The sequence below is a fragment of the Sus scrofa genome, chromosome 8 (genome assembly GCF_000003025.6).
Source record: "Sus scrofa isolate TJ Tabasco breed Duroc chromosome 8, Sscrofa11.1, whole genome shotgun sequence".
Classification (NCBI taxonomy): Eukaryota; Metazoa; Chordata; class Mammalia; order Artiodactyla; family Suidae; genus Sus; species Sus scrofa.
In genome coordinates, this window is record NC_010450.4 from 15124831 (window position 1) to 15149980 (window position 25150).

Here is a 25150-nt window from a genome sequence, read left to right on the forward strand (position 1 = left end):
AAAAACCATTTCAACATGCATTAGTATTTTCTCATAGCCATTAAAGAAAAAATAAACCACAGTAAAAATTCTCCACTAAGCAGTCCTGTTCCTGCTTAGTGAAATGTTTGGATGACTGTATATCCTGCTAATGGCAAGGTTCCTTCCCACTAGATTGCCACAGATGAGGACAGTGGGATCCTCCTGTACAAGGGTGACAAAGACCATATCGCCGTTGAGCTCTACCGGGGACGTGTCCGAGCCAGCTACGACACCGGTTCCCACCCGGCCTCTGCCATTTACAGGTGAAGATTTCTCAGTTACTGGTAAAGGTGAAAACAATTGCTTAATGAAGAACTGCTTCTCCTCTCTTATTGTGTAAAGGGTGGCGGGTGTGGGGAGGGAAATTTGATGACCATGGACATGACACTGAGTGTGTTAGAGGCCTGGCCATAAGAGGCGGTATTCTCAAGCTGGATAATTGAGAAAAGATTTATAAGAGGACTATTTGTAAGGGCCACTTGGGAAAGTATAACAATCTGGATGGAGCTAGTGACTAAGGATGCTGCTGCTGGCCATGAGCTTGAAAGGGAGGGGAGGCAGCAACTATGGAAGTCGGTGCTCAGAAAAGGGGTTGTGGTTGAAGACGCCGGGAACCAGGCTCAGAGATGGAACCAGGCCTTTAAATACCTCCTTTCTGGGAGTTCCCATCATGGCTCAGCGGAAATGAATCTGACTAGCATCCATGAGGATGTAGGTTCGATCTCTGGCCTTGCTCAATGGGTTAAGGATCTGGTGTTGTTGCCATGAGCTATGGTGTAGGTCGCAGATGCAGCTCAGATCACAAGTTGCTGTGGCTCTGGTGTAGGCCAGCAGCTACAGCTTCAATTCCACTGCTAGCCTGGAACCTCCATATGCTGCAGGTACGGCCCTAAAAAGACAAAAAAAAAAAAAACTGCTTTCCTACTTCCTAACAGTCTCCTGCCCATGCTTCCCTTTGGCCAAATCAGATGCCAGAAAACAAGGAACCCACTGATCCCAGGAATGTAATGTAGCTCCTACATGAGCTTCTGAGAGCTGAGAGGGGGTGAAGACAGATGGAAAGTAGCTCGAGGGTACAGCCTCAGGGTACTCAGCATGGGAACTAATTTAAAGTTACTATTCATGCAACCCATATTTATAGAGCACCTACTGTGTGCCAGGCCTTGTTCTGAGTTGCCTGCATCAAAACCCTTACCCTTAGGAAGCTTACACATAATAAGCCAATGGACGCCTACAAGATGTGTATAATCTGATTCATTTTGGAAGTTTTCTAATAATGATATAGATGCTATACTGAAGATGTAAATGGGGTAGAATTCATAGGACATATGTTTTGCTGAATGTGTGTTGTTTGCATAAGACTATCCTGCAGGAGTTCCCGTCATGACGCAGTGGTTAATGAACCCAACTAGTATCTATGAGGACCTGGGTTCAATCCCTGGCCCTGCTCAGTGGGTTAAGGATCCAGCGTTGCCTCGAGCCATGGTGTAGGTCACAGACACAGCTTGGATCCCACGTTGCTGTGGCTGTGGCATAGGCCAGCAATTATATCTCAGATTCAACCCCTAAACTGGGAACCTCCATAAGCCGCAGGTGCAGCCCTAAAAAGACAAAAGACAAAAAAAAAAAAGGACTAACCTGCAGAGTCCCTCTATTGGGTCTCAACACCCATCATACCGCAGACAAGTTACTTAGTTCATTTCTTCACATGGAGAAATAACTGCCACCGTTTAGAGCAGGGCCACAGAGTCATAGGCAGTGAGTTTTTCCAGGCATATAAATGAACTGAGCAGGCCAATTGCAAGAAAAGAATATGCTCTCATCCTTTTATTCTTGAAAAGAGTTTAACTTTTTAAGAAACATTCCTCTATTATGAATAGCCTTGGTGCTGGAAACATAATAGGAGTGGTTGTAACCAGAATGAACCAAAAGCAAGTCTCTGTCAAAACAAGACGAGTCTCTATCTACTCACTTCTCCCTGAATGCTGCCATGTGAAAATGTGTGCCGAGGTTTTGCTGGAACTTAAGATTTTTCAAGAAAAGGTAGAGATTTGGCTTATTTAAGTATATTTTTTTCCTCCTTAAATATGGTTTCACTTTTTTAAAAAATACCATAAATGGTGAACAAAACACATTTGCAGGCTAAACATAGTGGGCAACAAGTTTGTGAGTATTGACTGAGACATAGGTGGAGCTACTGGCCTCTTTTTTATTTTTTTGGCTGCACCCATGGCGTGTGGAAGTGCCCAGGCCAGGGATCGAACCCTCACCACAGCAGCAACCTGAGCTTGTCCTTAACCCACTGAGCCACCAGGAAACTCCTCCATATTGTTAATATTATGTGTACATCTATCGATGTGCTTCACATGTTATTTCATCTTTCAGAATGGTTCTGGGAAATTTGATGCCAATTGTCGTCATGAATGAAATTTGATAAGTCCTTCTGGTGGTGAAACAAACATGCAATTATTGGTTTCCAAGTAGAATAGAATAGTTATTTCATCTATAAATGGTGATGAATTAGTGCCAACATTTTAAATGTTGCTAGGCTTTACATTTTATAGCCTCCATAAAAAAAGATTTGGGAATAGCAATTTTACGTTTCATTTTTGGGTTTTTGTTTGTTCGTGTTTTTTTTTTTTTATGCAATGAAATAGCATAGAACTCTCAGAAACCATAATAAACGTTCTTGGGGTTGGCTCATTAAAGCTAGTGTTCACATAAAATATACTTGAAGTATTTCTAGATAGTTATAAAAACCCAGGTGATTATATCCAAATGAGGACTTAACTAAAGAGCTTACTTTGAGTTTATGTTCATTTCCATTTTCCCTCACTAACGATAGAGTGTACCCCTAACATCTGTAAAAAAGTATAGTATCACATTACACACTTTTTGTTATGAACCACAAGCAGTCGTTTCTGTTTGTAGATCATCGAATGGAGACATCTATTATGAGGTCTAAAGAAAACACAACTTTCATTTATTTCATGCTCTTTAGTTTATGGCACAACAATCAACAAAAATGATTGCATTATTGTTAAATCAAAGAAGCAAAGAAGTATTTAACAAGTAATACTCATCGAGGCTAAGATGTATGTTCAGATCTAGACTTGACCTACCTACTGTATGTATATAAACTTAAGCAAGGTATTTAATTTTTCTGTGCTAGAATTCAGATAGACAGATGATAGATGAATTAAGTAATCATTTGATATGGATACAATATATGAATATATGAAGTATTCCAATTGAGGAGTTCCTGTCTTGTGGCTCCGCAGAAACGAATCTGACTAGTAACCATGAGGACACAGGTTCGATCCCTAGCCTCGCTCAGTGGGTTAAGGATCTGGTGTGGCAGCAAGCTGTGGTGTAGGTCAAAGATGTGGCTCAGATCTGGTGTTGCTGTGGCTGTGGTGTAAGGCAGTTCCGATTTGACCCCTAGCCTGGGAACCTCCATATGCTGCAGGTGCAGCCCTAAAAAGACAGAAAATAAATAAATAAATAAACTAATCTAATTGACATAGAAAAATGTTTTTGGGAAACAGAGACTACTGAGAACATTAAATTATCTCAACACACTCAGATAAGCTAGTTTTTAACAAGTAATACTCATCGAGGCTAAGATGTATGTTCAGATCTAGACTTGACCTACCTACTGTATGTATATAAACTTAAGCAAGGTATTTAATTTTTCTGTGCTTCAGAGTCCATATCTATAAGTAATAACAAAGCACCTATCCCATAACTATATGTAAACATATTTACAACTTCTCTAAAGGGAAACTTGGAAATTTCTTTCCAACTTCTGGGAATTTATCCTGAAGATATACCTGAAGACATAGAAATGATATGTATACACAGTAATTCACTGTGACAGTGGTTGTAAAAACAAAAGTTAGGAAGCAACCCAAGTTTCTAACTGAATACACTGTGAGGCATCCACACAACAAAATGTACCATTAAAAAGAAAAAGGTCGGGGAGAGGAGACGATGAAGTTCTCTATGTGTGATATTGAAGGATTTCCAAGTTCAAAAAAAAAAAAAGAAAGAAAAGTAAGGCAGAGCAGTGTCAAATATGTGTATTTTTATTTCCATGTTCTTGCATAAAGGAAAAACTAGGGATAGAGAGGAAAGCGTGGAGCTGAGGCATAACTTGTGTATGAATGCCATTTTATATCACTTTGATTTTTGAACCATTTGAATGTCATTACAATTCAAAACTAAAATTGAAGTAATAGAGGAGTTCCCTAATGGCTCAGCGGGTTGAGGATCCAGTGTTGTCACTGCTGTGGCGCAGGTTTGATCCCTGGCCCCCCCGGAACTTCTGCTTACCCTGGGTCCTCTAAAGACAGTCTGCCTTGATTCAAGTTCCAGCTCTGCCATCTATTAACTGTGTGTCTTGGGCAGATTGCATACACTCTCTAGTTCTCACCTAGTCCATGGGCATAATAGATCATAGTTGCTTCTTTGTAGGATTGTAGTAAGAATTTTCTGATTTGATACATGATTTCATACATGCATTGGATACATTTGAAGTATTTGGAAGAATGCGTGCCAAATAGGGAACAATGATAGCTGTTGGGATCATAAATTCAGAATGCCCAAAAGTAAATTCATTTCCTTTACTCCATCCTGGTACATTCCTCATTTCATTGAGAGGCATCCGCGTCTTCTAGGTCATCTTAGGTGTCATGAAGTCTTAATTCTGCTCTAATTTTCTGGCCTTTATCCAAACGCCTCTGTCCTTGCTCAGACCTTGTTAGAATGTATACTCTGATGAAAAGTGCTACTTCTCCATCGTTACAGCAAAGCCCATCAATAATGCCATTGCCATAAGCTTTCCCATAAGTTGCTTAATGAGTATTTTGCTTGGTTGACGTAAATTGTCAAATTTTGATGTGTTTCCATTTTATGTGACTTTATTAAAAATACATCACATTAATGGTTTAAAAGGGGATGTTTTTACGTATCCTTACCTTAGAGAATTTGTTTGAGCTCATTTAATTGCATGATTTTACTTATGTAAGATTTACCTTGGTAAAATTTTGTTTTCCAAGTTATGCCTTCTTTTTTTTTTTTTTTTTTTTCTTTTTAGGGCCATACCCTCGGCATATGAAGGTTCCCAGGCTAGGGGTCTAGTTGGAGCTACAGCTTCCAGCCTACACCACAGCCACAGCAACAGTAGATCTAAGCCACGTCTGCAACCTACACCACAGCTTACGGCAACTCCAGATCCTTAACCCACTGAGCAAGGACAGGGATTGAACCTGCAACCTCATGATTCCCAGTTGAACTTGTTTCCGCTGCTCCACGACGAGAACTCCCAAATTATGCATTATTTAATGTGCCATTGGAACTTTTCATATGGGGATAATTCCATATGTAGGGTGCATCTTTTCAGTTATCTTATTAATTTTCAACATTGATGGGAATGAATTTTGTTTATTTTAGTCAAATGAAATCTGTTAAATAGGGGAAATCGTTATCCATTAATATTTTTCCAATTGTATTTTTTATTTAAAATGTTTGATCTTAGATGTCAATTATTGTGTCAAGTGAGTTGATATGAGAACCATTATTTCATGGAATTACATCTAGAGGGAGTAGTTAACAAAGATTTATGTTTAAGAAAACCCAAGATGTAGTAGTAATTTCTTTTCCAGGGAGCTAAAGTGCCATGCACATTTAACTTCTTACATCTGAGCAAAGATTGTGGTTTCCTGTAGACACATATATACTGCCAACAGGGCCAGGCATACAGGCAGTGGTGTGGAGCAGTTGTTTTCACATAGCCTGCACCAGAGTCACCTGAAAGGTGTGTTAAAATACAGATTTCTGGGCTCCACCTCTACTCTGTGATTCAGATCTTGACTAAGCCCCCAGAGTTTCATTTCTGCAAGCTTCCCAGTGATGCTCTGGTCCAGGGACCACAATTTGAGAACCACTTTTTGTGAGAGGAATACATTTGAGCTGTGCTCTGAGAGTTGACAGGGTGCATCGCTTCTTATATCCAAGTTCCAAGACCTCATGCTTGATGTCTTCTTGTTGGGAGTATTTCCACCCCAGTAATGAGCAAATGGTACAAATCTAGATGTGTTCTTTTTTCAGGCAGCCAGCTGTTAAGCATTTGCCCGCACCCTGCTAAGAAATCTATAATCAGTAGCAATAGAGATGACATAAGCTGCCCAACTGAAGTAGCGAATGTAGACTGTGGCACACATGCTAATTGTTACAGTGCTTGGAGAATAGCATAAAGAGGGACTTGGTAGTAGTGCTAGGAATGAACGAATGAGTGAATGAATGACTGCCCAAACTGAGAGCCAACATCAGAGTAATCCCTCAGACAGAGATGGAGTAACACATTGTTTTTTTCTAAAGTAGGCTGATAATTGATTGCCCTTCCAAATGACTTTCTTTTCATCTAGGTAAGCAGAAACTTTAGAACATATTGTTGATAACAATTGCATGCTTCTTTCTTTACTTTCAAATTGATGTCATTTTCCAAACCAGAGAGCATCTTTGGAAACATAGTCAACTACCATTTAAAAATGAGGAAATAAGATGCCCATATTACAAAGGCACAGGCCTATACCATGCATTTATCCATTTCAGAATTCAGGGAACCTGCACGACTTCAGGGGACTTTTCCCTGCAGAATGTTAGGCTTGGTTGGCCACAGAGCTTCTGGGTTATGCAATTTACGGGCTTACATTAAGAAGAAGAAAAAAAAAAAAGCATGTGTCTCATTGGAAAGACAGACAGTTGACAATCTATATAGTCTTCTCATTTCCAAGATACACATTCAGCCATGATTGACCTGCTGTGTGGGCAGGCAGCACTTTTATCAGCATTACCTATAACTGAGCTATTCACCTCACCACTTTGTGCTTCCATTCTGCAGGGAGACTTGGAACTAATGTAAAGTGCTTCATATAGGACTAGGTACAGAGTACATTATTGGTAATGCTGAGGTTTATGGATATTCTTCACACTCAGACACCCAGATACTGAAGAATAAATACCCAAGCACAAATATTATTGCCTTCCATGTGACTCTTACAGGATGTTCAAAGGTAGAAGTCTCTTCCTATTTTGGTGCATTTTAATTTAAATTACATACAGACAGTCGCCAACTTCCCACCATTCCAGGTAGGATTTTTCAGCTTTATGATGGTGCAAAAGCGATACACATTCAGTGGAAATCATACTTAGAATTTTGAATTTTGGTCTTTTCCCAGGCTAGCTGCATGGGGTGCAATAGTCTCTCATGATGCTGGGCAGTGGCAGCAAGCCAGTCCAGGCTCCAGGTCAGCTGTGAGATCACGGGTGTAAACAACCCATACGCTTACAACCATTCTGCTTTTCACTTTCTGTCGAGTATTCAATAAATGACACAAGATAGCCAACACTTCATTATAAAATAGGCTCTGTGTTAGATGATTTAGGCCAGCTGCATAAGTGTTTTGAACGTGCTTAAATCAGGCTAGGCTAAACTATGAGGTTCATTAGATTAGGTGTATTAAGTGCATTTTCGGCTCACCGTATCTTCAATTTACACTGGGTTTATTGAGGCTTAAGCCCATCGTAAGTTGAGGAAGATCTGTAATTTGCTTCAAAAGCACTGATTAAAATACAGCTTTACTCAATACGTTATTTTATAAAACATTCTTCTGAAAACTCTGATGCAAATACATAAACACCTTTAATCCCATTCCTTTCCTTTCCACTTGAGGAAGTGGGCAGGGAAATCTTTTATTAGTCTCTCGCCTTCACCAGTGAAGCATCTGTAGCCTAGAGATATATCAAAATGGGATGATTAGTTGAACTTGTCTGGTATTGCCTTGATTATGCCAACAAATACTTTTAAGTTTTTAGGGCAAAAGACAGGAGTTTACATAAGCAAAGTGAGCTAGTTCTCTTTACACCACAGCTGAAATACCTTAAGATTTACCATTGAGATAGAAATAGAATCATGTCATTGTTAATATGTCCTACAGATATAAAGACAGTCAAAGACAATTTAGAGCCCCTCTTCTTTTAAGCTCTTTTTCTGTAGCAAACCACAAGACACTTGAGGAATGGCTTTGTTTCCACACAGCCATTTAGAAATTCAAGAAAACAAAATCTCAGGTAATAGATGAGTGTAGTAAAACTAAATTACATGAGAATGGTAGTAAACGCAGTTTATGTTCCCAGTGGAAAGTCTCGCTGTTAAGTGGTTCGCTTTTGTGAGTCATGAAGCATATAGGTCCCTAGAGAGGGGTGAAAAAGATTCATCAATATGTGTCAGAATCTAAAAGGATGTTACCCATCTCAGGTGGATAGGTAGGAGATGACAGTAATAAACTGTGAGATGGATGGGGGCTCAGCTTTGTTCTGCAACAACTGGTGTGTCAGTCACCGCTTTTATTTTAAAAGGGGTTATGACAAAGGGCTCCTGAACATCCCCCAAATCTCATGCTTTAAGAGACAGCATGAAACACCAACTTCGAATCCCCTGAGGCCCAGCATCGTCCCTTCAGGCCCCATACACGCAATATCTTTTTTTTTTTTTTTTTTTTTTTTTGATTTTCAGGGCCACACCTGTGGCATGTGGAAGTTCCCAGGTTAGGGGTTGAATCAGACCTGCAGATGCCAGCCTATACCACAACCACAGCAATGCCAGATCCAAGCCGCATTTGCAACCTATGGCATAGCTCATGGCAATGCTGGAGCCTTAACCCACTGAGTGAGGCCAGGGATTGAGCCTGCATCCTCATGGATACTAGTCAGGTTCATACCCCACTGAGCCACAATGGGAACTCCCCACAATATCATTTTACATCAAAGAATCCAAAAGTATCAGAGTTCCCATCATGGCTCAGTGGTTAACGAATCCGACTAGGAACCACGAGGTTTCGGGTTCGATCCCTGCCCTTGCTCAGTGGGTTGGGGATCCGACATTGCCATGAGCTGTGGTGTAGGTTGCAGACGCGGCTCAGATCCCGAGTTGCTGTGGCTCTGGCGTAGGCCCGCGTAGGCCGGTGGCTACAGCTGCGATTCAACCCCTAGCCTGGGAACCTCCATATGCTGCGGGAGCAGCCCAAGAAATGGCAAAAAGACAAAAAAAAAAAAGAGTCCAAAAATATTAATTTCACGGTACTTTTCTGTTAAAAGTCTGGGGGAGGCCTCACTAAAACTCCTGGTAAATATAAATGGAGTTAAGCTCGGGGTAACTCTTAGCAAGTTGTGGAATCATCAGATTTGACATTTAAGGGTTTGGGGAGGAGAAAAAAATCTAGTCTGTCTGAATTTCACTTATAATTGGGAAAATCGAATCCAAAAAACAAGTTTTAAATCTACATATCTCAGAGTTCCCATTGTTGCTCAGCCAGTTAAGAACTCACTGTAGTCTCCGTGAGTTTACGTTCGCTCAGATCCCTGGCCTTGCTCAGTGGGTTAAGGATTCAGCCTTGCCACAAGGTGCCGTGTAGGTCTCAGACATAGCTCTAATTCAGCCTCTAGCCTGGGAAATTCCATATGCTGCAGGAGTGATGTAAAAAAAAAAAAAACAAAAAACAAACAAACAAACAAAAAAAAAACTACATATCTCATATGCATTCTCATATCTTCAAACACTCATAAGATTATTACACGTTTTTCCAGTTCAAAAACGTACCAAGTTGTGTAACCGTCATGTAAGATTATTTTCCAAAGAGCTTTATTCCTAGGCTATTTGGGAGAGAAATCATCTATTAAAGGCTTGTTAGGGAAGAGAACACATGCCATTTGTATAGTAAGAGGTACTCTATAGGGTTTTTTTTTATTATTATTATAAAAGTGATGAACAGTAATTAAAAGCAAAACCTCTAGAACCAGGCATCCTGGCTTCAAATGTGTGTAGCCACTGGCCCTGCCACCTTGGGTAGCCTAAGTGCCCAAATTTAGGGTTGTTGTCAAGTCTTAAATTAGCTAATACATGTAAAGTTGGCCCTGTAATTCTTTGATCTTATTATCTGCTTTTCCCTGGTAGGGAAAAGAAAGCAGAGAAAAATTACCTGGCGTCACAGTAACTCTTTTTTTCTTTTTTTGAGAATTTTTAAGATTTACTCTTAGCAATTTTGAAATATGCACTAATAGTATTAACAATAATCATTGTGCTGTATCTCCATGTCACACATCTAACAGGTGCTAGGACACACCGAGCGGAATTTGTCTCCCAGCATTATCTTTCAGGATATCACCACTGAAAATTCCAAAGTTTTTAATAAAATACGTCTTTTAAAATGCGTCCTGTTCTCTAAGCGTGCCTGAAAGATCTTGGCCATCTAGAACTGTAATCCATTTAGTATTACTAAATCAACTCTATATGCTATTCTTAATACAACTCCCTTATGTTTTTTATAATTTTATTTATTTATTTTCGATTTTATTGGGATGTAGTTGGCTTACAATGTTGTGCTAGTTTCAGGCGCACAGCAAAGTGAATCAGTTATGCATATGCATATATCCATTCCTTTTCAGGTTCTTTTCCCACATAGGTCACTACAGAGTATTGAGTAGATTTTCTTCTGTGCTCTGTAGTAGGTCCTTGTTAACTCATCCATTCTGTATATAGTACTGTGAATATGTCGATCCCAACCTCCCATTCTGTCCTGCCCCCCAGTTCCCCTTTGGTAACCATAAGTTTGGTTTTGAAATCTTTGAGTCTGTTTCTGTTTTGTGACTAAGTTCCCCAGTATCATTCTTTACTACATTCCACGTATTAGTGATCTCATATATTTGTCTTCTCCGTCTGACTTGCTTCACTTAATGTGATAATCTCTAGGTCCACCCATGTTGCCACAGATAGCATTATTTTGTTCTTTTTTATGGCTAATATTTCATTGTATATATGTACCACATCTTCTTTATCCACTTTTCTGTTGATGGACATTTAGGTTGCTTCCACATCTTGGCTATTATAAATAGTTCTGCAGTGAACATCGGGGTGCATGTGTCTTTTCAAATTATGGTTTTCTCCAGATAGATGCCTAGGAGTGGAATTGCTCCTATAGTAGTTTTATATGTAGTTTTTATATATTTACATATATATTTTATATATTTACATATATATTTATTGAGCATCTACTGTCTACCAGACACTCTACTCGATACATTAAGGAAGAAACAAATAATATGTGGCCCTTGACTTAAAATAGCTACAATTAGGGGGAATTAAACACATACACTAGAGAGAGAGAGAGAGAGAAAGAAAGAAAAGAAGGAAGAAAGGAAGGAAAGAAGGAAGAAAGAAAGGAAAGGAAAGAAAGAGAAAGAAAGAAAGAAAAAGAAAGAGAAAGAAAGAAAGAAGGAAGGAAGGAAGGAAGGAAGGAAAGCAAGCTGGGGAGGGAAGAAGGAAGGAAGAAAGAACAGAAGAAAGAGGGAGGAAGGAAGGAAGCAAAAGAAAAGGAAGAAAAGGAACAAGGAAGAGAATGAAGGAGTAGTAAGTAAAATGAGTTAAAGATGAAAATGCCTACCCCCAGCTTCCCAGCTGAAACACTGCTTTAGAGTGTACAAAACTGCAAAGGTATTGAACATTCCAGTTGCACCGCACCAAATACCATCATTGATGACGTACCTAGATTGGTTGTCTAAGGCTAATGTGTGACCAAGAAACCATACCCTGGTACAAATGAGTCTTTCTTTGCAAGGAGGCCCCATTATTAATATTTATAGCTGAATTAAAATTATTGTTCACAGAGCATTCATATAAAACCACATATGGTGTTGTATACGATCACAGAGGAAAAAAAATTCACCATCAACTTCTCTGTGTATATTTTATATTAATGTCTTATGTAAAACTTCTAATAATTTAAATATGTCCCCAAAGAGCTATTCTGTTTCTGCTGGTCTTTAGTATTATCTTACAATTAATATTAAAAATAAAGCGGGACTAATTTCTTCCTGAAGAAGTTTCTGAAATAGTATTAGATTATTTTTATGATGGTGGTAGTGGTGGTGCTGATGGTGATACGAATATCTAACGTTTAACTTTGCACTTTTTATATTCTAGACGTGTTGCTCTGTATGAAAAAAAATCATTTCACATAGGTAAACCTCACATTAATCATAGGAGGGGGAAAATATTTATTAGCATTTACTAAAGAGAAAACAGATGTTTATTAGTAATTAAGTAACTTCTCTAAGGTCAAGCATTTAATAACTGCAAGACCAGAATTCAAATCCGAGTTTATTTAACTCCAAAATCTGTGTGGTATTACTACTTAGCATGTCCCCTTAAAAGACAGTCATATTTAAAACCACAATGGTTACTATGCTGCTTTATTTTTTTTTATTTTTTATTTTTTTTTTTTTTGTCTTTTTGTCTTTTGTTGTTGTTGTTGTTGTTGTTGCTATTTCTTGGGCCGCTCCCGCGGCATATGGAGGTTCCCAGGCTAGGGGTTGAATCAGAGCTGTAGCCACCGGCCTACGCCAGAGGCACAGCAACGCAGGATCCGAGCCGCGTCTGCAACCTACACCACAGCTCACGGCAACGCCGGATCGTTAACCCACTGAGCAAGGGCAGGGACCGAACCCGCAACCTCATGGTTCCTAGTCGGATTCGTTAACCACTGCGCCGCGACGGGAACTCCTAATGTGTATTTTTTAAAAGATGTTATCTGAAACAGGCTATCAAAGATCCTAGCACACGTGGACACTTTGAACTTAAGACCAGAGAACTTCAAGTGTTTTCACAGCTCTGTAGTAAGGTTTTTATTGTCAAATCACAACACTTTATTCTATATTGGCAAACAGTGGAATGTGATTAGACTTCTGTGGTGAGAAGCATGCAGATATGTCAATACATATTCTGTTATTTTCCAGACTTGACCTATTTGCAAGTTCAAATAGCAGTGCCTGGAAATGTAAGCAATCATCTTGCCTAGGGAGTATTAGGTATTCACAATCCTCCCTATCATACCCTCCTAAGTTTCCATTTTTGAGTCTTTTCCGCAGTCTTTCCAGTCAATATCTTAGTATAGTAGTTCTTTAATATTCACTATTGATCCTGTTTTCTCTGTTGGTCCTGTTTGCATTGCTGCCTGATGTAACACTCATGTGAAATTGATAGCCGTCCTTTAAAACCATACAGCACTAATTGCCTCCAATATCTTTTCTTTTCTTTTTTTTTTTTTTTTTTTTTGCTTTTTGCTTTTTAGGGCTGAACCTGAGGCATGTGGAAGTTCCCAGGCTAGGGGTCGAATTGGAGCTGCAGCTGCTGGCCTACACCACAGCCACAGCAATGCAGGATCCGAGCCATGTCTGCAACCTACACCACAGCTCGTGGCAATGCCAGATCCCTGACCCACTGATCAAGGCCAGGAATCAAACCCACATCCTCATGCATCACAACAGAAACTCCCAACTTCATTTTCAGTTATCACTTTCCACTTACCTAAGATTCTTAATCTTTTTGGTTTTGATCATTTTATTAATTTCCATAAGCCTTCTCTAATTTTATAGCAGGCAGTAGTAATAATTGTAAGGCCTGGCCTTTTTTTTTTTTTTTTTTTTTTTTTGTCTTTTTACCTTTTCTAGGGCCGCTCCCAAGGCACATGGAGGTTCCCAGGCTAGGGGTCCAATCGGAGCTATAGCCGCCGGCCTACACCAGAGCCGCAGCTACGCAGGACTCAAGCCGCGTCTGCAACCTACACCACAGCTCACGGCAACGCCGGATCCTTAACCCACTGAGCAAGGGCAGGGATTGAACCCAAAACCTCATGGTTCCTAGTCAGATTCATTAACCACTGAGCCATGGCGGGAAGTCCAGGCCTGGCCTTTTAAATGTACAGAAGGGAAACTAAAGAACCATTGTTATCCCCGGACTGCCTGGCTATGACTGTGTCAAGAATTCTATTGAATCTGTTATTCCCATATCTCCACTGAGCATAGTCGTCTTCACAGTAATATCATGCACTGGACAGCCTTCTGAAAAATGCAAAGAAAGTGAGGGCATATGACCAGTTAACAAATTTCAGAAAGTGCAGTGATCCTACCAAGTTGTTTTTTCCTGTATCTGTGTGTGTTTGATTCTGGCAGGTGTTACTGTGCAGCACTCAGGAGTGCAGAGACCAGTGATCGCTAACACAGGGTCTGTTGAGTATATTTGGTACGAGCATAGATAGGTTCCCTGTCTTTCGAATACAATTTGGAGTCGCAGTATCTGAGTAAATGGAACTTTAGTGGCATTTAAAAGCAAAGGCATAAATTATGCTTTGGGATTTCTACATACCAGGAGGATGTTACTGGGTAATGATAAAATGTACTCATTTCTAGTTCTCCAGTGAGAGAACAAACTTGTTTTGTATTTATTTCTAAGAAGTAGAAAATGACTGTATCTCCTTGAAAATATCTTTTATTTTTTAAATCAACTGCTGACCTTTATCCTTATGAATGTTGGATGAGAGCATCTTTTCCCAAAAAAGAGCTTATTTGAGTTTTAATTGTAATTCCTTTTCTTTAATAAATATAAAATTGGGTAGCTGCCATTGTGGCTCAGCAGTAACGAACCCGACTAGGTTGCAGGTTCGACCCCTGGCCTCACTCAGTGAGTTTAGGATCTGCCATTGCTGTGGCTGTGGTGTAGACCAACATTTGCAGCTCCAATTCAACCCCTAGCCTCGGAACTTCCATATGCCACAGGTGCTGCCCTTAAAAAAAAAAAAAAGAAAAGAAAAGAAAAAAAAAATTGGAAGGATTGGCTAAGTTGGTTTTTTGTTGTTTTTGTTGTTGTTTTGTTTTGTTTAAAATAGCGTGGAGACGATCAACGATGGAAATTTTCACATTGTGGAACTACTCGCCCTGGATCAAAGTCTCTCCCTCTCTGTGGATGGAGGGAGCCCCAAGATCATTACCAACTTGTCCAAACAGTCCACTCTGAATTTCGACTCCCCACTTTATGTTGGAGGTAAGCTCTTTTCCACATTCCATGCATTCCCAAATCCTGGGGCTCTCATCACAGACTAATCCTGAAGTTGTGGATGCCTGGCATTGTGGTTATTGATCGGTCATTGAAAGAGGGACAGCAAGGATAGAAAAGAAAGAGCTTTAAATGGATGCTAGGAGACCGTTTTGTAATCCTGCCTCTGGGTCTAACTAAGTGTGTGGGTGGGGTGGAAAGGACACTAATGTTTCTTTTGTGTATATCACTTGCTAGGTGAGTTACACATCGTCTAACCTAATCTTATTATTTGATGTGGTGTTCAGGAAATGAAAGCTTGTTAGAGGTCAAATCAGACAACAAAAAGATGAGAAAACAAGTTCAGTGCAAACCAAGGAGTCCATGACCCACCCCAGCTCCCTGCAGCTTCAGTCAAATGTTGCTATGCTGGAACGCCTCTACTACCAGTTGCCAACACATGTACATGATAGAGAGATTATGAATGAAATCAAATGAATGAATGGGCAAATTAAAGGTCCAAGTTATATTGGGCACAGCAGGAAGTACCTTTGTTTCGCTAAGACCTTAAGGTGAATGAATAGGAGAGAAAGTTGAAAAGGTAGGTTAGGGCTTGGAATGACAGAGCGAAGACTGGACTTTATTTGTAAGCAACAAGAAGACAGATAAGTCATTAGACGAGAGCGAAGGGTAGGAACAAAGTTCTGAAAGAGCGCAGAGGAGAAGACCCACAAAGGAGAGAGCTCACATGTTTGCCTTTATCTGGAGAAGTAATATAAACGGGAGACAGAATTTCAAATTGCAGTCAGAGGAGCAAGAAAGCACGTGATGTTGAATTGAGTTGCATTGAATTAAATTACATTGAATTAAGGCGAGTTGATTAATAAAATTAACTCATTTTACAGATAAATAAGCTAAAGTTTCTGAACAGGCCAGTGTAACTGATTTCTTCACCGTGACAAGTATTTTCATGAACTTCACATTGTTTTCACGATAGCAACCTTGGGAGCTACATAATTCTCTTAACCCCTCAAAGCCTTCCCTGAATGCATTTTCAGAATTTTCCAGAAATCCCAGAGCACTTCTCTTTTTAATAATTCCAGCAGTAGAAAATCTGAACACTTTGAAAGAGTTTTGATTTTTTTCAAAGCAGTTAAAAGTCTTAGGTTCAATTCCGTAAATATTTAGCGAGCACCTCCCATATGCTGAGAGCTGAGTTAATAGATGCATGAAGAATACAAAACGGAAAAAGGACTACTCCTCGGTGCCTAGGGCAGTGGGGAAGGCAGGCATGTCTTCCTGAAGCCATAATGCATTGTGATAAAAGTATCTCCTATTTAGTCTATGCAAGTCGACTGGTCTGTTTTCTTCATGGGAATCACACCAGGGGATTCATTACCAGGCAAAAGCCTTCTATTCTCGCCTGAGCTACACGGAAAGGCAGTTGCTTTGGGATGTGGGAAGCAAGTCACAGATGTCACCTGTGGTTGGAGAGGAAAGAAATTATATTTACTAAGCACATGCTATGTGCTCAGCACAAGGCTTCTTTTACAGTCTTAGCCCTCAGAGACTTTAGGAAGTAGGTGTGATTTTTTTGTATTTTAGACTCTCAAAGGGACAGTCTCAGGGACTTCATAAAACATATCCAAGTTCACAAAGCCATGAAGTGATGGAGACCTTATTTGAGTTCAGGTCTGTCTGACCCCAAAGCCACCTGCATTGCCACTCACTTCTTAATACGGAGCAGAAAGGGAAGCAATCTAATTTCTGGACTTTTTGTTTATTTCTGGACTTGTCCTTAACTTGATTTTATTATGCTTTCATTAGAAACCATTTCATTCAATCGTTTAAGACCCCTTTAAAATGCAGTGGGGAAAAAAGCACAGAATGGGAGCACTGGGGCCAGAGCATTTTTGCAAAAAGGGAAAAATGTTTTAAATTAGCACTGGAAAGTGGTAATCCCTCTCAGGGTAGAGAGCCTGGAAGAATCCAGACGGTCCTCTGTCCATCCAGGCCCAAAGGAAACCACTTCCAGCCCAGCCCCGCTGCCAGAGAACACACTGGGCTCATTTCCTTCCCACGCAGAGGACCGTCTCAAGGGTAATTCGGATTTTAAAAACACATAAGACCACAGCCCTGAATTCTTTACGGCAAAGGCAAGAGAACCTGAACTGGCAAAGGAGAGCGAGGGAAACAAGCTCTCCTTTTTCTCCAAGTCTGCAAACAGAAACACTCCCCAGGGAGGATGGCCTGAAGGGGATGCCTCCTGTGCCCTTGGCCCTTGCAGTAGTATTTTCTAGCAAAACCTGGAGGAAGCTTTCCCTGCCCTTGGGTTTTCAACTACCCGTGATATAGGCTTTACTACAAAGCAAGCATCTTTGTGCTTTTCTGTGTAGTAGTCCAACCAGGACATGTAATACTTAATGGGACTTTTTTTTTTGGTGGAGAGAGGTAAAGGAGAAAAAGATAGCTTTATTGCTTTGCCAGGCAAAGGAGGCCACAGCATGCTAATGCCTTAAAGACTGTGCCCCTATCCCTTGGAAGGGGTTAGGAGGTGGTTTTATAGTTTGGGGGGGTGGAATAAGGATCAGGGCCATAGATAAGGATCAGGGTAGAGGCAAGCTTTCTTTGTTTCTCAAAGCTGTTTAGTGGCTCCGGGACTGGTTCTGGTGGTCCTCCTTCTTCCCTTCCTGGAATGAAGAATGCTTCATCAAGTAGTTCTCCCATTTGCTGGGGGTTTTAGTTCTATGCCAACTAAAGGACTGTGTTCAGCATGTTGGAGGCAGGACTGTGCTTAGCATGTTGGAGGTTAAAATCCCAACAACACTCTTACATAGGGTTAATTCTCATTTCACTTTGAAGCTCAGAGAAGTCAAGTTTCTTTCCCAAGGTCACACAGCTCAGATCCCACTCCACACAACCCCTTTGGGGGAGACACCTGGCTGGAGAGGCCTTGGTGAGGTTCAGGTTCATCATGCCTCCTCACAGAAGGAATTTAGCAAGAGACAAAGTGAGAGGCAAGAAATCTGGGAAATTTTTTAAAAACCTATGACCTACGTATAGAACCCCTCCAAGTATCACAAATCCTCTCCTAATGTCTCCATTGGACAGAAGACTTCAGTGTTGACACTTGGTCCCTTTATTGTCATTTTGAAACATGGAGAGCTTGTTAAGGCTAAAAACCATCTCCTAAATTATATGTTGATTGATAGATTGAATCCCAGCTATAATCCGTGGTATGGAGGAGAGATTAAAGGGGAAAAAAAAACATGGATCTGCTTCTGTTTTTCAGTCAAGACTAATCTGAAATGTACCAAGCAGCTGAAAAGGTTGAGTTACAGTAGTTCTTGACTTTATGACTTCCTACTGACAGTAACTAAATGTGTGATGTATCAACATTTTTATTTACAAATTATTGCAGTCAAATCTAGACCTTGATCCTTGTTAGCTTTGAGAATAGAAGGAACACATTTACTCTTTGCTCCTCCATGCATGGAACTTCATCATCATTGGTCTGTATTTAGTCTTGACGTGTGCACGTATGTGTGTTGTGTGAGCTACTGAAAATAGTTTTGGAAGAAGTTCTTTTTTAACCTCTGAAGAAAGGGCCATAAATGTGTAGACACTAAAGTCCACATGTTTTTGCTGAAAGGATATGATTACATTAGAAAAACTTATCCCTCGGGAGTTCCCATCACAGCTTAGTGGTAACAAACCTGACTAGTATCCATGAGCATGTGGGTTAGATCGCTGGCCTTGCTCAGTGGGTTAAGGATCCCGCATTGCCATGAGCTGTGGTGTAGGTTGCAGATGTGGCTCAGATCCCACATTGCTATGGCTGTGATATAGGCCAGCAGCTGCAGCTCCAATTGGACCCCTAGCCTGGGAATTTCCATTTGCCCCAGATGCAGCCGTTAAAAGACAAAAAAAAAGAAAAAGAAAAGAAAAGAAAGAAAGAAAGAAAGAAAGAAAGAAAAGAAAGAAAGAAAGTAAAACTTATCCCTAAACAAGAAATTTCCTGTCACTAGTCCTCTCTGGTAACGGAACCTTTCCTCCTTTGGAACCTGCTCTACAAAGCAACCCAGTTACCAAGGCCAGAGAAACACAGACGAAAAACCTGAACTCATGACTTTCAAATCCAAGACACCTAATCCAGTACCTGTCAGTGTGACCAGGACTGCCTGCATCAGAATGACCTGAGATGAGCTGCCTGTTAACATTTAGACTTCTGTGCCCCACACCTTCCTCCCAGGTTGGGCCAGAAGGGGGCCTGGGAAGCATCTTCTGAACAGCGCCCCTCTGGTGGCTTTTAAGTATGACAAGCTTGGAAACAGCGGCTCTGGTTCAAATGAGGAACCCATCATCCAGATGAGGAATCTAAGCCCCAGAGAGGAGAAAAAAACGACTGGCCCGAATGTACACATACCAAAAATACAGACTTTGACCTCTAGCCTAGTGGTTTTGTATAACCAGCTATTTGACTGTGGTGCCTGATAGACCTTGAATGGGGTTCCTTTGAATGAAAAAGGAGACAGGGCCCAGAGAATACTGTGGTTCGTGGTCTTTAGAACCAACAAACCCCCTAGAGAGTGAGAGCCAAGGTCTTTTCCAGCCTCAACCCTCCAATCAGTAGCTCACAGTCCAGGTGCAGGGACAGTATAGGTACCCAGGGCCAGGGGCCTGGTGGGGGAGCAGGGGGGTAGGTTGGTCAGCTTTCCTGAAGGTTGCCTCATGTAGGATCCCATCCAGGAACTATTTCAGGGTCTGGCTTAGGCCATGGAAAGATTCCCCAGTTTTGCCAAATGAGGGTTACCAGATGACTATCACTTGTGGAATATCTACAAAGGTTGCAAATTCCGGGTTTGGAGCAATTTCTTTTTTATTCCCAATTTCTTGGAATATGAAGTGTTCACTCTCAATCAGCAAGGGGGGAAAAAAGATATGAATGAGGTGCTGTCCTGATAGGAAGCAGGGGTGAGTTTTTCGGGCAGTGACATTCTTGGAACTTGGGACATTGCCATGGTGAGCTCAACTAGCAGCCAGCTTAGAATTTGGCAGTGCTGGGGTGAATGGTCCCTGTGACCCCCAGCACTTACCAGCTGAAACCCAGTGCACTGAACCATGAGTAGAGATTGTGGAAGTTTGTCTCATCAGCTGATTCTAAGCCAGTCTTCCTGGTGACAAGGAGCATGTTGCCTGAGCTCTCTGGGCCCCATGCCCTTCCCCTTTAAGGGGTGGGTATGGAAATAGAACAGAGCTCATATCCCTCCCCCATTCCCAATCTTGCTTTTGTGGCCCTGATTTTAGGTTTCATCTATGTATGCTTCTGTATAAGGTGTTTGTTTTGCTTTGTTTTGTTTTGAAGCAGAAGTTAAAAATTAAAGATTGACCACCAATGAACTAGGTTCTTTATTCTAGTTTTGCATTGGAATTGCCCAGAGCATATTCCAAAAAACAAAAACAAAGAAACACACATCTCTTCACCCTCCCCCACTGCCTTCAGATAATCTGATCAGATTGGTTCCAGCCGAGGTCCCGAGCATCAGTATTTCTTTAAAGATCCGGTTGTGACCCTGATGTGCAGACAGGCTGGAAACCACAGGACGGGATGCGTGTGCTCTCTGGTTCTCCTAAAGACGTGTCACGCAGACTCCCGCTCTGCTGGGAGAGCTGAGAGGGTCTGGGTGGCCACTGGGGAGCCCCCGGAGGGCCTGCCCTGTGACTTGGTGTCCCTCCACAGGCATGCCAGGGAAGAACAACGTGGCAGCAGCTCTGCGCCAGGCCCCTGGGCACAACGGCACCAGCTTCCATGGCTGTATCCGGAACCTTTACATCAACAGCGAGCTGCAGGACTTCCGGAAGGTGCCCATGCAGACGGGCATCCTGCCTGGCTGTGAGCCATGCCACAAGAAGGTGTGTGCCCATGGCACCTGCCAGCCCAGCAGCCAGTCCGGCTTTACCTGCGAATGCGAGGAAGGATGGACGGGGCCCCTCTGTGACCAAAGGACCAACGACCCCTGTCTTGGAAATAAGTAAGTCTTGGAAGTATATAAGTTTGGGCCGCTTGGTGGTTAAACACACACACACCACCCCTCAAAGCAAAACCCAAGAAGAGAAAGAAGAAAGGGGGAGGGAAGAGAAAGAAGTCGGTCCAATAGCACAGCCTTCCTTAGATTCCATTGATCCTCCTCCCGCGGTTCTGATTCCCTCTGCCTGACGCGATCCTCCTGTGCTGTAGGTGTGTCCATGGCACCTGCCTGCCCATCAACGCCTTCTCCTACAGCTGCAAGTGCCTGGAGGGCCATGGGGGTGTCCTCTGTGATGAAGAGGAGGATCTGTTTAACCCCTGCCAGGCGATCAATTGTAAGCATGGGAAATGCAGGCTCTCAGGACTGGGGCAGCCGTACTGTGAATGCAGCAGTGGATACACTGGGGACAGCTGTGATCGAGGTAAGTAAGCCAGCCCAGCTAGGCACCTCCTGCTCTCTTGGCAAAGCAAGAGGGACCCCCCATCTTTGAAAAGAGAGAGAAAAATGTAGACACTCAGAGAGGGGAGTGTGATGAGGAATGCCAGGTCTTTGCACTATTTTTAGTTGCTGCTGTTGATTTATTTTCCAGTGTTTCTAAGACACCAGATGGGAAATGTCCTAAACCTCCATCGTGAGATTTTACGCCTTCACTTGATTTGCTGTGAAAATACTCCTTTTCCCTTACATAGAAGCACATTCACTCTCCTTCCTTCCTACCTTTACCTGCAGTTCTCATCCATATAGATGACTCATTCATCCTCTGGTACAGGGAAGAGGATGCTAATAATTCTACTCTAGTTTTAGGACAAAATCATCTTTGACCATAAAATCAGCTGATTTATCACAGCAGCTTATGCAGGTGAGAGGGATGAAAACGGGCTGACTTTTTAGCCCCATCTACTTCCTTCCCCTGGGTCGGCGTGATCAGAATGTGCTTTGCCTCCAGCTGGCACAGATTTTGTTGTGTGTATCAGAAACATGAGGCACGAGGAACGTGCCCAGGGAAGCTTTTAGCGGATGTCTCTTTTTGAACTAGTTCATACTCGGGTTATTTATGAAGTTAGTGGAATGTTCCTTGTATTAAGTAACAGATTGAATGATATTAAGCTCCAGGTCTAATAAATTAAATTGCATACTCTCTGCAACGGCTCCCTGTGGTAAACAAAACCAGCTGTTAGTGGTGTAAAAACAGAAAATGTCTATTTTTACTATCAAAGAAAAAGACTTAGGAATCCAATTTTCTTGTCAGTCCAAAAGCATAGTATTTATAGGCCCCATATATAGGATTCACTTTGCTCAAAAGATGGGCCCAAAAGAAGTATTTTCCAAAGGACAGCAGGTTGTGCCACCAGCCTGTAAGATGGGATATGATTGGAACACTGAAAATAGCATTTACAGGAGTTCCCACTGTGGCTCAGTGAAACGAACCTGACTAGTATCCATGAGGATACAGGTTCGATCCCTGGCCCCCGCAGTGGGTTCAGGATCTGGTGTTGTAGGTCACAGATGCGGCTTGGGCCTGACATTTCTGTTGCTGTGGCTGTGGTGTAGTCCAGTAGCTACAGCTTAGCTTTGCCCCCTATCCTGGGAATGTCCATGGCCCTGATGAAAAAGAAAGAAAGAAAGGATGGAAGGAAGGAAGGAAGGAAGGAAGGAAAGAAAAGAAAGAAGGACGGAAGGAAGGAAAAAGGAAGGAAGGAAAGAAAGAAAGAAAGAAGGAAGGAAAGAAAGGAAGGAAGGAAGAAAGAAAAAGAAAGAAGGAAAGAAGGAAAGAAAGAGAAGAAAGAAAAGGAAAGAAAGAAAGTAACAGTTCCAGGCAGGCAGCAAAAACAGCCTCTCTCGAGATGCAGATTGACAGCCACCCCCCCCCCCCCCACTGACTTAGCCACTGCCCTTAAACATTTCATGCGCTTTGTTCCTTTCTAGAAATCTCTTGTCGAGGGGAACGGATAAGGGATTACTACCAAAAGCAGCAGGGCTATGCCGCTTGCCAAACCACCAAGAAGGTCTCCAGGTTGGAGTGCAGGGGCGGGTGCGCCGGAGGGCAGTGCTGCCGGCCGCTGAGGAGCAAGCGCAGGAAATACTCTTTCGAGTGCACGGATGGGTCGTCGTTTGTGGACGAGGTTGAGAAGGTGGTGAAGTGCGGCTGTAACCACTGCACCTCCTAAGCGAACCCCTGGCGGCTCTGGTCCTTGGAGAATGTCGTTATCCTTCTTGACCCTGTCGGACTCATGAATGCTTCATAGTGGAAATATTTGAAATATATTGTAAAATACAGAACAGACTTATTTTTATTATGAGAATGAAGACTTTTTTTTTCTGCATTGAGGAAAAAAAGAAAAAAAAAAAAAATGCTCGAACTCACAAAGCTTCCCGGAGGCTGGAGAAGTAGGAAGAAAGATAGACCTGAAGGCGTTAGAGCAACGATGTAACATGCTGAAGACCAGCAGAAGCACAGACACAGGGAGAGACGAGGGCCCCTGTGCGGACGTGACGTTGCCCAGAGCCCAACGCTGCTCTGGTTCACGTCCACGAGGTCCACGAGGTCCACGGGGCCAGACCAAGCACATGACTGGGAGGGAGGGTGCCCCGCAGAGGACTGGAACTCCAGAATCCACAGCCAGAATGAATGGATGGGAAATATTTTGTGCAAAAGAAAAAGTGTCCTGAAGACCTGGGTTCCATTCGTGAGAGAAGACAGTGCTGAAATCCATGTTATCTTCTTTTTCAATGTCAGCATGTTAACAGGAGAAGCACACAAAAGTGTTTATCTACCGTTTTCCAGTATTAATTTTTTTGTAATATAAATGACAAAGGAGATGATAAAGAACCGATAGATTATTGATAAATAAATTAGTAATAATATGAATTTTTGTTTCTATGAGTTCTAAACAGCCCTATACAGTATTCGGTTTCAATGAGAAATATTTATTGTATCAAAGTACATTGTACTTAACCTCTTAGGCCATCCTTTTGCTGTTTCTCAATGCTTTAATATATATTAATTTATAATTGTCCTGATATTTTTGTACATTTTTCAAATTTAAAAATCAGGATTCTTTTTTTTTTTTTTTTTTTTTGGACAATAGGACTAACATAGGGTGTTATCTTGGGACAAATATGTGTTGATCTGTTTGTTTACCTTGACATCTGACCCCTGGTGTCACTGACCTACTGGCCTCATTCAGGACACCTGCAGAGGGTACTATAGTCTATGTGTGAGACGGTCATTGTACAGAAAGAAGTGTCCCTCTGCAGCATGTCCTCACAGGACAGAAATGGTGTGTAGCCATCGACACTAGAAAAGTAGCTCTTTTACAAATTAATATTTCCTTGATGATTTTTTTTGCCCTCTTAACAGGGGGTGGAATGGGGAGAGAAAAAGCTGTAATGTCAAGAACTGTGATTTTTTTTTTTTTTGTCCCAAACAATAAAGCTCCTTTATTACCTTAACGTTCCCATGTTAACATGTTTGCTGCTAAATGACAATGTAGAATTGATAATGATTTATAGTGGACTGTGCTCTTCCTTCATTAAAATCCCAGGGTACCCTAAAGATACATGTAAAGATGCAGATGTTTCTTTCCGAAAACTTTTTTTACAAAGAAAACTAGACGTTCATGTATAATTCAGTGTGCTTTGTCTTTCTCCAGACTAATATCAGTTACACTACTGATGTTTGTAAATTAAACAGATATTTACTTCATTAGCAGTTTGTTGGTTTTCTTAGAAATTGCATGCTATTTAGCGTCCCCTCCTTAAGAATTCTTTCATCCAAGTGATTGCAAAAGACAAGGGCGGGAAACCTATACCTTTTTGTTGCCAGAAATTCTTTTGAGATTAGCACCCCTTCCCACTGACTTTGCAAGGGCCATGTGAAAGAGATGGAGGGAAGAATACATTCTAGGCTGAGAAAAAAAGTGTGTTTAATTAATTTCTAGCCAAAAAATATTGTAAGATGAAATCTAACTAAGCCAAAATGGTAATTTAGTTTGCTTTTGTTGATCCCTCCCCCTCAATTAAAACCAGATAGAAAATAACAAAAGACAAAGAGAGCCTTTCACCCCAGGTGAGGTTTGGAACTACCAAGGTGTGGTACCCAGAACAGGGAAGCAACCTGGCTGGTTGGAATTTTAATCCTCACCCTCTAACCTAAGAGTTCTTCATCTACCTG

The 25150-nt window shown here is 41.6% G+C and overlaps 1 protein-coding gene across 1 annotated transcript in view; it reads left to right on the forward strand.

Annotated features, from left to right (window-relative positions):
• Positions 1-24685, forward strand: part of SLIT2 (slit guidance ligand 2) — a 391090-nt gene extending 366405 nt beyond the window's left edge. Inside the window, 5 exon segments of the mRNA XM_021101059.1 lie at positions 154-284; positions 14802-14956; positions 20688-20979; positions 21186-21397; positions 22903-24685. Coding sequence (XP_020956718.1) covers positions 154-284; positions 14802-14956; positions 20688-20979; positions 21186-21397; positions 22903-23144 — 1032 coding nt within the window. The 3' untranslated portion in view covers positions 23145-24685.